Genomic DNA, 13,635 nt, shown 5'->3' on the forward strand with positions numbered 1-13,635 from the left:
AGCAGCTGTAGTGTGGAAGAACAAATCTTGGAATTAAGAAAATTGGGTTTGGATTCCAGTTCACCAGTTTCTTGTATGAACTTGAAGTCTGTCTCTTAACATTGATTACTAAATCTATTTACCTATCTGTGAATTGGAAATAGTAGTGTTAATTCATATATTGTTGAAATAGTCAAATGAAGTAATCAATATGAAAAACACTTGGAATATTATTGGTAGTTGAGTTTTGAGTATATGGAAGCTTGGAATATCCTTAAAGATAATAGGCTTGGGTAACAGAAATAAGAAATTTAATAAATACAATATTCCATCATGCAAATGATAGGTAACATTGAGTGCTTACTGTATTCTAAGAACTATTTTAAGCATTCCACATGAATTAAGTCAATTTCTTGCCCTAACCATACAAGATAAAAAAATATTAATTTTCCCATCTTACTCATGAGAAAGATGAGGCACAAAAAGGCTAAATAATCTGCTTATGGTTACACAATGAGTAGTAGAGTTGGGATCAAGATAGTTTGACACCAGTGTTCATGTTCTTTCAACTACATAAGACTATTTATGCTCTTAGAAGTCATTATCTTAAGCTTTTCCTAAAGAAAAATTATTATAGAAAATGACATTAACAATTAAAAAAGAGTATAAATTAAAGTACAGGTATAACCCAGTTTTAAAAAGTAAGATTGAAACATGTTAACCAGAAGTTAGTTTAGACTTTATCTAAAGTTAGCACCCAACATTAAAATATAAAAATGATTTATTTTATTATGCAACTTCGCATCTTTTGTCTCAAAAATTACTTATTTTAAGAAAAATGTTGCTTTGTATTGATTAGAGATTTTAAAAATTACCTAATCAGTAGTAACTTTGGATAGATCATGGCAGAAATGATCAGTTTCAACCACAGTTGAAAGCCCAGCAAAACTACGATTTTTGGTTACCTAGAAAACTGAATAAAATTCCAATAATAAAGAGTTAATTATATAACAAAAGCAAATGATGTGTTCTATCTAATTATTTAAATCTTTTGCCATGAGTTAAATCTATAAAGATGAGTAACATAGCAGCTTGAGGAAAAGATCATGAGGAAAGATCATTATTCACAGATACTTAACAATATCCAATTATTTCAGGCTTATAAATTGTAGTTATGGTGAGGCTAGGTTGGGCCATATGTGTAAACTAAATAACTCAATCACATACCATATCTCATTTTACAAATTTAATATTTTAATTCAATGTTTTTTTTTTCTTTAAACGCCTAAGCATGAATGTGGTACTAATGCATGTATTTTTGGGAATTAATAGAGAAATAAAATATAAAGTTTATCTATGTATATTTAAGATTAACATGGAGCATATTAATCCATAGATTAACATGGAGTATGTGGCACACATATAGTCCCAGTTTTCTTGCAGAATGAGGCAAGAGGATCACTTGAGCCCAGGAGTGTGAGACCAGCCTGGGAAACATAGTGAGATCCTACTCACAAACAAAAACAAAACAAGACAAAAAGCAAAAATGAAACTAATCAACCACATACAAGCTATATAAAAGTCTAATCATTTAATCTTTGACATAGTTGGGTTTCAATATCAGTATTAGGCAAAGAAATGTGGTATAAATATTAATGTGCGACAAGACACATGCAACAAAAGCATATACAAAATGGAGACAAATTAATCTGTAAATAATGGATACATATGTAAATATCATTAAGTATGAGTCTTCATTGACGAGAGTAGGGATTTTCTGATCAAAAGAAAAAATAAAGGAAGCTATTTTTTTAAAAAAGTTTTAAGAACATCACTGGCTTTCAGTCCTATGTGGATATTTCCTTGCCAATCTGGTTTACTTTTTGCTCTGCTATCTAGTAGCTACATGAAAATAGTACATCTATGCTGCCTCTTCAAAAAAGTTAACCAATAACTTTTGACCAGCAGAAAATATTAATAAGGTTAACTGTGATTACTTTGGATAGTGTAAGTAATAATTTCTTATTTACCTGTTTATTTTTTAAATAATCTTATCTCCTTTAGAACCTACTAAGATGCCTAGACAACAGCTTTCATTAATCACCTATGCCAACTAGGTAAACTAAAACATATGAGCTGGCCATGACTTCGAGTTCTTATATAGCCTCAATTACGTGTTAGTCATCCCAAGCACCCATTATGTACTCAATAATAGGTATGACACAGCTCTGGACATCAGCAGCACCATAAGGAGTCAGACACAGGCAGCCTGTTTATACTTCTTTTCCTGGTGTTAACATTCTTAAGAAGCGTGGGAGACAGCAATGAGGTCGTGTCTTCCTCATTCGAACCTTATAGTAGTAGTCTACTAGATTTCTTCACCTTTGTTGTATTAATAACCAGACTTCAGAATAACGCTGCCTTGAGAAATGACAGCACTGTATCTTAGAAAGAAGGAAAATGTAGCATGCCAGACCAGGGACAGACTTCTAATTGCCAATGATTCCTGTGAATTTCCTGAATATTAAAGCACCTATTGAGGTCAGCTACAGTCGTAAAGAGAAAAAATGATCTTGAAACTTTTAAAATTGCATTACTGCACATCATAATGAAACAAAGTAAACAACAACAAAAAAACATTGTTTAAAAAAACAATAGCAGAGAAAAGCAGCTGATCTTTAGGAAGGCAGTCGGTTGCTTATTATGAAGTATTTACAGAGTCCGATGCATTTTCAAAGCTGGTTACAGTCATTACCACAGCACACCCTTGTGAGGTAAGTGTATTATCACCTTCGGTTCATAAATGAAAAGAAGTACAGAATGATTAAGTCACTCCCTAAGGAGAATGAGTCAACGTCAAGAGTCATAGTTGACCCGGCTTAACGACTCCTGACGGTCAGTCCAGGGCTTAGTCAGCGGAGCCCAGAGTGGCTTCCCTGGCTGGCACCTGGACTTAGGCTATTTCTGTTCACGTTAAATCAGAATATTGGAACCGGCTGGACAGAACTTCCAAATAATCTTTACTTCCAGAAGATTTATCCCTGAGATCTTAATCTCAGGATTTGGAACAGAAAAAACTGTCGGGTGCACTCCCCTCCCCCCAGCAGCGGCGAGTGGGCACTGCGGGCGGTTCCGCCGATCCCTTTTCGCAGTGATGGCAACAAGTGATCACCAGCGCTAGCGGAGCCGGGGGACGGATGATTGCTTAAACGACTCTCCATCGCTGCCTCTTTTTGAAACTAAAGAGAAAATGGTGGGAGGTGAAAAGAAAACTAAATAAACGCACAAGCAACTTGTCCTAGGACCTCAACTAAGCAAATGAAGTCTAATTGTGTGTGCTGAGCCTGCAGTTCCCAACCTCCTGGGGAAGATGGGAGGATGGGGCGACAAAGGGTACATTAGGCATGCCAAGCAGTAAGTACGACGGCAACTATCCAGCAGAGGACTGAAAATCACTCCACAGCACGCGAGTGCCGAACCCGCTGAACGACCACGTGATCAGTCCCTTTTTTTAAAAAAAAAAGTCTGCCTTAAAAAAAAAGAGCGAGCGAGCGAGAGAGAGACAGAGACTCCACTTCCCAGAAGCCTCTTGTTACACACGCAGCCGCAGTCTTGCGCAGGCGCCGCCAGGGCCAAACGGACACGTCCGTCACGTGGACAGTAACTGGCCAATCCGGTTTGAATCTCATTTTTTTCCTCTCACCCCCCCTTCAGGAGCGGTTGTGCGATCAGATCGATCTAAGATGGCGACTGTGGAACCGGTGAGTATTGCCTTTGGCCCCCACCCCCACGGGTCCCCGCGCTCGGTCTCCCTCCGGACTGAGGGACCCCGCGGGACTTCGTTCCCGGCGCGCACACTATCCCTTGCCGTCCCCTCCCCCTCTTCTTGGGCCTGACCTTCCGCGGGCAACTGGGGGTGCCCTGGAGGCTGACCGAGGCGGCGTGTAGCGCACACGTTCTGGTGGGGGCCCGAGAACTGGGGGAGCTGGTGGGGGAGGGGCGGCGTGGCGCCTCCTGCGGAGCAGCGCGTTGTCCACAGGGGTGTAGGATGACGGAGGCTCGGGGCTAGGTGTGTGGGATTGTCTTCGTGATAGAAGGGCGCGGGGCCGGCTCGGAGCGGGCACTGTGATCCGCAAGGAGGGTGGGCGGCGAGCCGATCTGGAATGAGATGGAGGAGGGAGCCTCGGGGCAGCTTTTCCATCTCCCTCCCTCCTTCCAGCGCGCCAGTCCGGGGGCTCGGGTGCCGGGCGCGCGAGGGTCTTCTTTAGACCGGTGGGCTGGGAAGCCGGTGGGCGCGCGGCGCGAGAGGGTGGGATAGGCGGGAGTGGAGCCGCGGCACGCGCGGAGAAGCTTCGATCTCGCCGAGGGGAGACGAGAGGGTCGAGCGCATGTTACTCCAGCGCATCGGAGAGTTGCCGGGGTTGGCGGCTGGGGAGGCGAAAAAGGTTTGGGATGGGGAGGAAACCCCGGTGTCGCGTGGTTAAGCTCTCTCGAGTAGAATGAGGGTGGTGGTGGTGGTGAGAAGGGGGGTCACATTGTCCTCGCCCCTCCATGCTTGGGACTGGGCTGTCATGGAGGAGGGAAGGGGGAGGAGCGAGGCCTACTGATCGCTGCTACTGAGCGCTGCTGCCGGTCGGCTTGCCGGCCGGACCTGCTGCATTTCACACGCGCCTGTCTTCCATTCATTCATCCTTTCCGCGCAGTGCGCACGCCTCAGAGAATGCGATCGTGTCTAGATCCATCTGTTCTTCCCTGTCTTTATCGCCTGGAAGATTTCTGAGACACGGTTTATTGGAAGTAGAACTTAACTTTTAAGAGTGCTTTTCCATTTGAATTTTTTCTTTTCATACTACAAACTTTCCTCTCCATATAGGCACCATTTTAAACTTTCTTAAAGCAAGTTAATCTCAGGCCAGAAAGTTGGTAGTTAACCCTAAGGCAGAGGGTATTTTTGTCATAGTTTGAGTTTGTCGACACTGGCTCACTGAGACTTCTGGGCCTCTCTCGCCTTTTACAGATTGTCACACATATGTGATAATGTCTCAGGTGCATAATGGAGTATATTAGCAACCAGAAAACATTTGACGTTATGGAACCTGTTGCAGATTTTCCTTGCCAGGTATTTTTGTGAATCTGTACATGATAATTTGTGATTTTGGTGATAGTTTACCAATATGCTTTGACTTTTAAAAAGACTTATTTTAAAAACTTTGAAAAAATTATCTCATAGACTACACAGTATCTTTTTTTGTATTACATTGATGCAAACTGTCCTTGTTTGTTGCCAGAATTTAAGGCAGTTTTTCTGTTTCTTTGCTTGTTATTTATTGGCACCAGTTTTCATTTATGTTTCTGGGAATTACATTGACTGCAAACCTCTCTTAAGTAGCTAATAAAATTAGCTGACTTTAGAGCATTAAACTTATATAACAACGAAGTATAAATATGTAAAATTTAAAACGCCTTTAAGAGATTCTGATGTCCACTTTTGACAGGATCTGCTCCAAGCCACTATACTAGTGTTGGGGAAGAAAGGTTACAGTGGTAATGGAGGCAAGCTTTAAAAATCTTTAAATGATAAAACAGTAATGTGTTCGTAAAGTTTCATCAGTAACTTTTAGGTCCTTCAGATTTTGTGAAGCTATTTAGGTTTGTTTCAGCACAAACTATTAACTCAAGTAGTGAAGGACGATTTTGAGTTAGTAAATGTTTATAATCCCTGGTATGTTTAGGGTTGTGTACCAAAGGATACAAAGTTAATACAAAATGTGATTCTCTACCTTGTTCATTTTAAACTCTTAAGCTTAATTCCCAGTGTTGTGATCACTGATACAGTGTTCTAGTCCTGGCCCAGGAAGATTTGGATAGTGTGTTTAAATTTAGAAAGAGGAATTAAAGAAAAAAAAAATTAGGGAGATGAACAACCCAAGAACTTAAAATGTAGAAACCTAGATTGAAACTATAGTAGTTTGGGGTTATATGTAAAATAGTATTGAAGTGTGCATTTTTAGTGAGAAATACAAATTTTTACTACTTTTATGCACCCTTGTTCACAGGCTAATGATGTAGTATTTCTTTTGACAGTTTCATTATTTATTTATTTTTGGCACTAGAGCTTGAACTCAGGGCCTCTTGCATGATAGTCATACACTCTACTAATGATCTGTAACCCCTGGTCTTGGGTTTTTTTTTTTTTTTTTTTTTAATTTTTTTTTAGGTAAGGCAGTGTCCCCAGGCCATCTTACTTCCTTTTTTAGTTGTAGCTGGACACAGTACTTTTATTTATTTTTATGTAGTGCTGAGGAGCCAACTCCATTGCCTCATATACGCTAGGCAAGAGTTCTACCACTGAGCTACAACCCCAACCTGGATTTTTTTTTTTTTTTTTTTTTTTAAGCAACTGATTAATACTGGGTTGCAGTTGAGGTAATATTGCTGACAAAAAAATCATATTTCATTGGTACTTCAGCTAAATTGTAAGTGTCATTAATGCCTTTTTTTTTTTTTTAACTGTGCATAATCATAAGCATTTAGAAAGATCCATGGGCTTTTCCTCCTAATCTCACCTTTCGTAGACATTTGGTAGTTTTTGTCAGTGGAAATTACATACAATGTTAGTCATTTTAAGTCCTTGTAAGGTTTTAATTGTATGTATGGGTTTAGTTACATTAAGGTAGGGTTTATAAATATTCAAGTGACAAGAAACTTGAAAGAGAAAATTAAAGGAAGCATTTTACTTTTTTACAGGTGATGTCACAGAATTTTTAACATTGGACAAACAGTACTCTTCTGTCAATCCTATGGGCATTTGAATTGTGGCTAGGTCAAAATTAGACTCGGTATTACTTAAGATGGCAAGGCAGTGTCCCCAGGCCATCTTACCTCCAGTGGCTCATCTTTCTTTGTAGCTTTATCTTCATTCTGCATTCTTTATTATCCCCCTGCTTTTTCACCTTGTATTTGTTTTTAAGGTAAGATAAATTTTGATTTCTTCAGTTAACTGAAGGCATGTGATTTTACTTGATTTTACATTGTAACTTGAACTATCTGAACTCTACATTAATTTCTTCAGTGAATCAACTTGGACAGCCAGATGATTTAATGTTTCCTTTTTTATACTTTAGAAACATGCTTTGAATTGCAGAGAGTTTAAATAAGGCTTAAATACATATTGACAAATAAGTGTTGTGTTGTAAAATTCAATGTGTGTGTCAGTGAAACAGTTTTGTTGGTTGGTATACTTTATAAATTAGTGTAGGTGTTTTTGTTTTAATTGAAGAACCCAATATATAAAAGATGATTAATAAGCCAAATAAATTTGGTTCTAGCATTTGTGTCACAAACTTCATTTCACTTTATACTCTGACCTAATATGAATAGTTATTTGACTTCAATACATTTAGTGTAGATAAACAGTTTACTCACTGAAATTGCAGAGAATCATACATAAAGTGAATTATGTAAGCTTAATCTAACTTGAATAGAAAAATGTGGGCAAATAACACTATTATAAAATGTTCTGTTTAATTTATATAAGATTTAGATTATTTTGGAAGTACCAGCAGTCCTCGACTTAATAAGGGACCTGTGAAATAACTTTTCTATCAGTGGTAATTTCTCCTTTTTCTTCCCTGCTCCCACTAGAAATTTCCTTTAACATCTGTTGCATATGAGTTGTACAGTCTTGATCAGACTTTAGAAGTGAAAATGAGCATGGGTTATAGTCTCATTTTAATATCTGTTACTAGAAACATTGAAATTTCTAAGTTTAGTTGAAAAATTGGGAATAAGACATGTTAAGGTAATTTTGATTTTTAAATGCAGTATTCAAAGATGAGAATTTGTCATTTACGAAGGACCAGATGAGGTTAATACTCAATCCTTGGCCATTAGCAAGAAATGCAAAGCCTATGATCTCCCACCCTAAGATACTCTTCCCACTGCTAAAAATTTTTGATAATAAATGTTGGGGGGGGGAGTGGGGCCGCTGGGGTTGTGGCTGAGTGGTAGAGCTCTCGCCTGGCATGTGTGAGGCTCTGGGTTTGATCCTCAGCACCACATATAAATAAATAAATAAAATAAAGGTATTGTGTATGGATTCAGAGTTCTAAACAACAAACTCCAGAAATGACAAACAAACAAAACAAACAACAATTAAAAAAATGGCCTTTAAAAAATGACCTGTGTGTAACAGCTATTTTTTAATGTAAACAGAGCTTTATTTTTTAGTAGTTGCTAACATAGCACTTAATGTAAGTCAGGGACCACACTAATTCCTTTACATATATTCATACCATCCTTATAGCAATCCTGTAAAGTAGGTAGTGTTATTATTTCACAGATGAGGAAACCAAGGCACCAAGGTTAAATTTGTGTGACTAACTTTCCCCAAGATCACACAACTGGCGTGTTATTCAAACAAAATAACCACATTCCAGAGTTGTACTTTCACAATGGTGACATCTTCTTTCCAGTAAACATGTAGTGTGCTTTCTTTGGGTGACTTCAGAAAAGGAAATTTATTTTGATAAACTTATCAGGCATTTTGCTACAGCTATAAAATAAAAAAAATGTGGGGACAGTTTTTTCTAGGTGCTATTATACTGTCATGTTGAATAATAAAACTACTCCTAAGAAAATACCACCACAATTTCTGAACCTGAAAGATTGAACAAGCAGTTAGAGTAGTCCTTGGTATCCGAGGAGATTGGTTCCAGGATCCCCAGTCCCCTCCGCAGATACACCAAAATCTGAGATGCTCAAGTGCTTTATATAAAATGGTGTAACGGTTGCATATAACCTATACACAGCCTCCTGTATACTTGAAGTCATCTCTAAGTTAATTATAATACATATTACAACATTAGTGCTGTGTAATTGTTCTATATTGTTTAGTAATAGTGACAAGAAAAAATTGTATATGTTTGGTATAGACACTATGTTTTTTTTTCTGAATATTCCATCTGAGGTTCATTGAATCTGCCAATAACAAGCCTGCAGATATAGAAGGTGGACTGTATACTAATTGTATTTAATATAATGGGTCTAGAATTTTTAGTACTTTTACTAATTTTGGTGAAAGATTTCTCAAAGTTGAACAATTGTTTTGAAAAAGTTTCAGCAAAAACACACATGTTCATTATGTATTTTAAGCTTGTTACAACAAAGTACTATACAGAAATTAGTTAAAATATTCTTTCTTTGCTGTTGATTATAATGAGTCAATAAAATTTTCATTTTTACATGAATATGTTAATATTGCTATAAAAATTCTTATGGGGCAGTAGCCTATGTATCAACACGGATAATTTCAAGTATTAATTAAGAAAATCTGACATCTTAATGGAGAGGTAAAATGAAAATTTTTTCTTGTTTTTTTTTTTTTTTTTTACTGAATGAAATGAATGGGTAGGGAGTTCATGTTTCAGGTAAATTTTTTTTCTGTCACATAGTTCCTAAATGAGAGCCAGAATTCAGACCCAGGTCTCAAGCTTTATTATTGTCCTGTTCAAGAAAAAAATCAAAGTAAAATTCAACCAAAATAAACCCTCCAACTCTTTTCTTTTAATAAAACTTGTATATTAGGCATAAAATTGATGCATACATCATCATTATACACAAATATAAAATATATAAATATTATGATCAATATATACCAATATGTTTGTATATTAATGTAAATGTTAATATGGTGTAATAATTTTACGAATATAAAAAGTTAAATATAGCCAGGCGTGGTGGCACAGGCCTGTAATCCCAGTGCCTTGGGAGGCTGAGGCAGGAGGATGAGTTCAAAATCAGCCTAAGCAACTCAGCGAAACCCTGACTCTAAATAAAATATAAAAAAAGGGCTGGAGATGTGGCTCAGTAGTTAAGCGCCCCTGGGTTCAATATCCAGTACCAAAAAAAGGAGGGAAAAAAGGTCAAATATAAAATAATTTCTCTGAAAGGATTATATCATATTGTTTAGATTGTGGGAATAGGAGTGATGATTTTTTTAAATCTTGTTTTTAGGAGTGAATTTTGTTCAAATATTTCATTTGAACTTGAGTTTTGCCATGTTAATGGTATTTAGCATTTACTGTATTTTTATAATTTTTTCCCCTTGATTTAATAATACATACTTGTGGTCCAAAATTTGAATTGTTCCCTTTAGTAGTCTGGTGAAGTTATAAGATTTTTTTTTTCTTTTTTTGCAGTAGGAATCAAACACATTTCAGAATGTTTTTAAATGCTTTAAATAAAATGCATAGAATTACACAGGAAACCAGATTGCAGTAGGGATTGAGTTAACATGAAATATATCAAGCACATGGCCTGGCATAGACTAATCCTTTTAATGTGAAAAATTTATCTGTTCCCTATCCCCAACCACTGAGTTTCCCTTTCCAAAGTACTCATGTTCTTTAGTTTTTTGAGGATCCTACTATAAAAAGTCCATTCAGGAGGACTTTCTGTGATAATGGAAATACTGTAGTATGCTGTCTATTGCATTAGCCACTAATTTAACATGTCAGTTACAAACTTGAAAATGTGCCTAGATCAATCAAGGAAATGAATTTTAAACATTATTTAACTTTGATAACTTTAATTACCCACGTAGATAGTGGCTTTCAAATTGTACATTACTACTTGAGAATCTAGACACACTGTAGTGTCTACAAATATATGAATATATATTTCGTTTAATTTTGTAAAGTAAAACTGGATATGTTCAATTTGGTTGGATTAAATGTTTTAATTTTATCCTAGAAAACCTTTTCAGTATATTTTAAACTTCCAAAGCTATTTATTTGGTCTTGTATAAAATTAAAATTATTCTATGGGTTAATTTTATTGCTTTTTTTTTTTTTTTCAACTGTGTGAATAGGTAGTCTTAATACTGTTCAAAACTCGGGATTTGTGTAGGAATATACAGTGAAATCTTCTCAAGCTGATTCCTGTTTAGGGAGATCATCATTTGAAGCAATCAGCATTATCCATGTCTTTTCTTTTTTTTTTTTATAGACATTTTGTATATACAAGTAAATGTGATTTTAAAAAATATATAAATAATAGCCATCTTCCACAGTATTCTGGTACATTGCATTTTTGCCCAATATTTATTTTAGAGCATTATATATCAATGTGTAAAGCACTCACTTATTTTTAATAGAATGTATTACATAGTATGGTTTAACAATTATTTCTATATTGACGACCAGTATAACCTTTTACTTATATTCTTTCATGCAGGGGGTAGCATATCTATAAGGTAGGTATTTTGACAACAAATTGAAGTTAAAAACAGTACTGGTCAAATAAAATAATTGTTCAAGTTTAGTTGGCTGTCAAGTTAATTAATTCTTAGGTCTTTTTCCTCAATGAGTAAACTATTTATGTAGGGAAACAAAATATAAAACATTCCTAAGTTTTAGAGAAAGAAACTGGATATCTGTGTATCCATAACCTAAGAGATCAGTACCTTATTTTTTTTAAATACTCTCTTATGATTATTTCTTTGTCTCCTTCCCACTTTCTATCTTGAATTTCCTGTTAATAATTCCATTTTTTTGTAGTAATCTTCATCGTATGTATCTTTCAGCTAACATGTTGTTTAGTTTACAAAAATTCCCGAGAGAAAATAATTTGAATACAATTTCTTGTTCCTAGTTTGACTTCAGCTTCTATAATGTCTACTAAAGCTCTTCCTGGGGAAACCTTGTTCAGGTTCTTGGAAACAGAGGAGTCTGCAGTTATTATCTGGCAGGGTTGTGTTGTGGGCCAGGCAAGAACATGCAGTAGGAGAGCAGTTTGTGGGAATAGGCCACTCTATTATCTTATTTTAAGATTAGATTAAAGCAATACTCTTTTGGGTCCAATAAGGGAGCTGAACACAAAGGAGGGAAAAAGAACTTCATTATCACATACATGGTCAAACTGAGTTAAGTATGGATTTAAATCTGGGCCAGAACCCATAGTATTTAGTGGTTTTTATTTTTTCTTTATTACAGTGCTAGGGATGAACCCAGGGCCTTGTGCATGCTAGGCAAGTACTCTACCACTGGGCCCCATCCTCTTGGTTTTTTTAGGAAATGTGTCTTGGTCATAATAGCCATCAAATTATATTGCTCTACTCACATTGACCTGAATCACATTACTCCAGTCTGAACTGGAGTTCTCTATATTTGTTGCACATTCGTCTTCACTTGATCTCCTTTTACTGTGTTTCTGATTCCCTCTCATTTTACTTCTCTGTTGCACCCCTCTGTTGCCTGTGTCCATTGCCTTCCTCTTACTTGATTTCTTGTGTCACTTTGGTGGATCACATCTTTAGTAATTTTTTTTTTTTAAGATATATGGGCTTTTTCCGCCAGGCTTTTCGTGCCGCCATAATAGTGTGCATGAATGTCCTGGCTGATGATCTCAAGAACATCAATGGTGCTAAAAAGGGAGGCAAACACCAGGTTCTTATTAGGCCATACTCCAAAGTCATTGTCCGTTTTCTGTGATGATGAAATATTGGCGAATTTGAAATCATGGATGATCACAGAGCTGGGAAAATTTTTGTCACCCTCACAAGCAGGTTAAACAAGTGTGGAATGATCAGCCCCAGGTTCTATGTGCAGCTCAAAGGTCTAGAAAAATGTCAGAATAATTTGCTCCCATCCCATTGCATTGTGTTGACAACTTCAGCTGGCATCATGGACTATGAAGAAGCAGGATGAAAACACAGGAGGAAAAATCCTGGGATTCTTTTTCTGGGGATATAAAACGTACATAACAATAAAATGCCTCAGTGGACAAAAAAGTAAAAGAAAAAAATGAAGATATATGCTAGTTAAAGAACTTTTTGAGACTTTGAATATTAAACAGTATTGTTCTGGTAGTTTGCCTGGGCATAGAACTTTGGAATTTTGAAGATAATTGTTCTGTAGTTCTGTTGATAAGTCTAAAATGATTCTGATGATTTTTTTCTTTTAAAAATGACTGATTCCTTTCATATCCCCATTGCTTAGAAATTTGTAGATTCTTGTCCCATTTCACATTGACATACAGTGTGAGTATGAACTTCTTAGTTTTTTAAACTTATTTCTGGTTGTCAATCCTTTATTTAATATTTTCCCTTGTACTTCTTACTTTTGGGTATTCCACTGTACCTTTGTTGATGTCATCTAGAGGGTGGCTGCCATCAACATTGCAGCTCGCAGACTGGGCTGGGCAGGGCAGTCCACAGGATCTTTTCAGTGGTTCCAAAAAATTCTCTGGAACAATGTTGACAGTTTCATTGAAAGTGATATTTCCATTGTGTTTAAATTTTTTTTTTTCTGTTTATTTTTATCTCTTGGTGGTTCTTTGAGGCTTTGATAATGAGGGCAAAGGTAGAAGATACCACTTCAGACTCACCTTCTTGGTTCAGAATGGTCCGTTTCACTGTCCTCAGACCCTTACATTCACTGGTTGCCTTGGGGATGTCATGACCAACCTTTTTTTCTTTTGGAGGTAGACCTCATAGAAGATATAGTAATAACCTTTCCACCCAGTGCACCTCAGGCATATGACTTTGATCTTGGAGTTCAAGCTGGCAGCATTGTGAAGGTCGCTCATGTCAGAAGAACCTGGATTCAGGACAACTGAAGAAAGTTGTGCTTTGGGCCTCCTGAGTTGAAAGCCAAA

General features: G+C 36.7%; 1 protein-coding gene and 1 pseudogene across 2 annotated transcripts in view; both read left to right on the forward strand.

Annotated features, from left to right (window-relative positions):
- The first annotated feature begins 3,668 nt into the window (after positions 1–3,668).
- Eif4e (eukaryotic translation initiation factor 4E) overlaps positions 3,669–13,635 on the forward strand; it is a 39,224-nt gene continuing 29,257 nt past the window's right edge. The window contains exon 1 of one of the 2 annotated variants that reach the window (XM_076864784.2): positions 3,669–3,740. In XM_076864784.2, coding sequence (XP_076720899.1) covers positions 3,723–3,740 — 18 coding nt within the window. In that variant the 5' untranslated portion in view covers positions 3,669–3,722. Of the gene's footprint in view, positions 3,741–4,998; positions 5,099–13,635 lie in introns of those variants that run through there. The other variant, XM_076864783.2, reaches the window with a different exon arrangement.
- On the forward strand, positions 12,318–13,596 carry LOC143406396 (small ribosomal subunit protein uS8 pseudogene; annotated as a pseudogene).

Source organism: Callospermophilus lateralis, chromosome 8 (genome assembly GCF_048772815.1).
Source record: "Callospermophilus lateralis isolate mCalLat2 chromosome 8, mCalLat2.hap1, whole genome shotgun sequence".
Lineage (NCBI taxonomy): Eukaryota > Metazoa > Chordata > Mammalia > Rodentia > Sciuridae > Callospermophilus > Callospermophilus lateralis.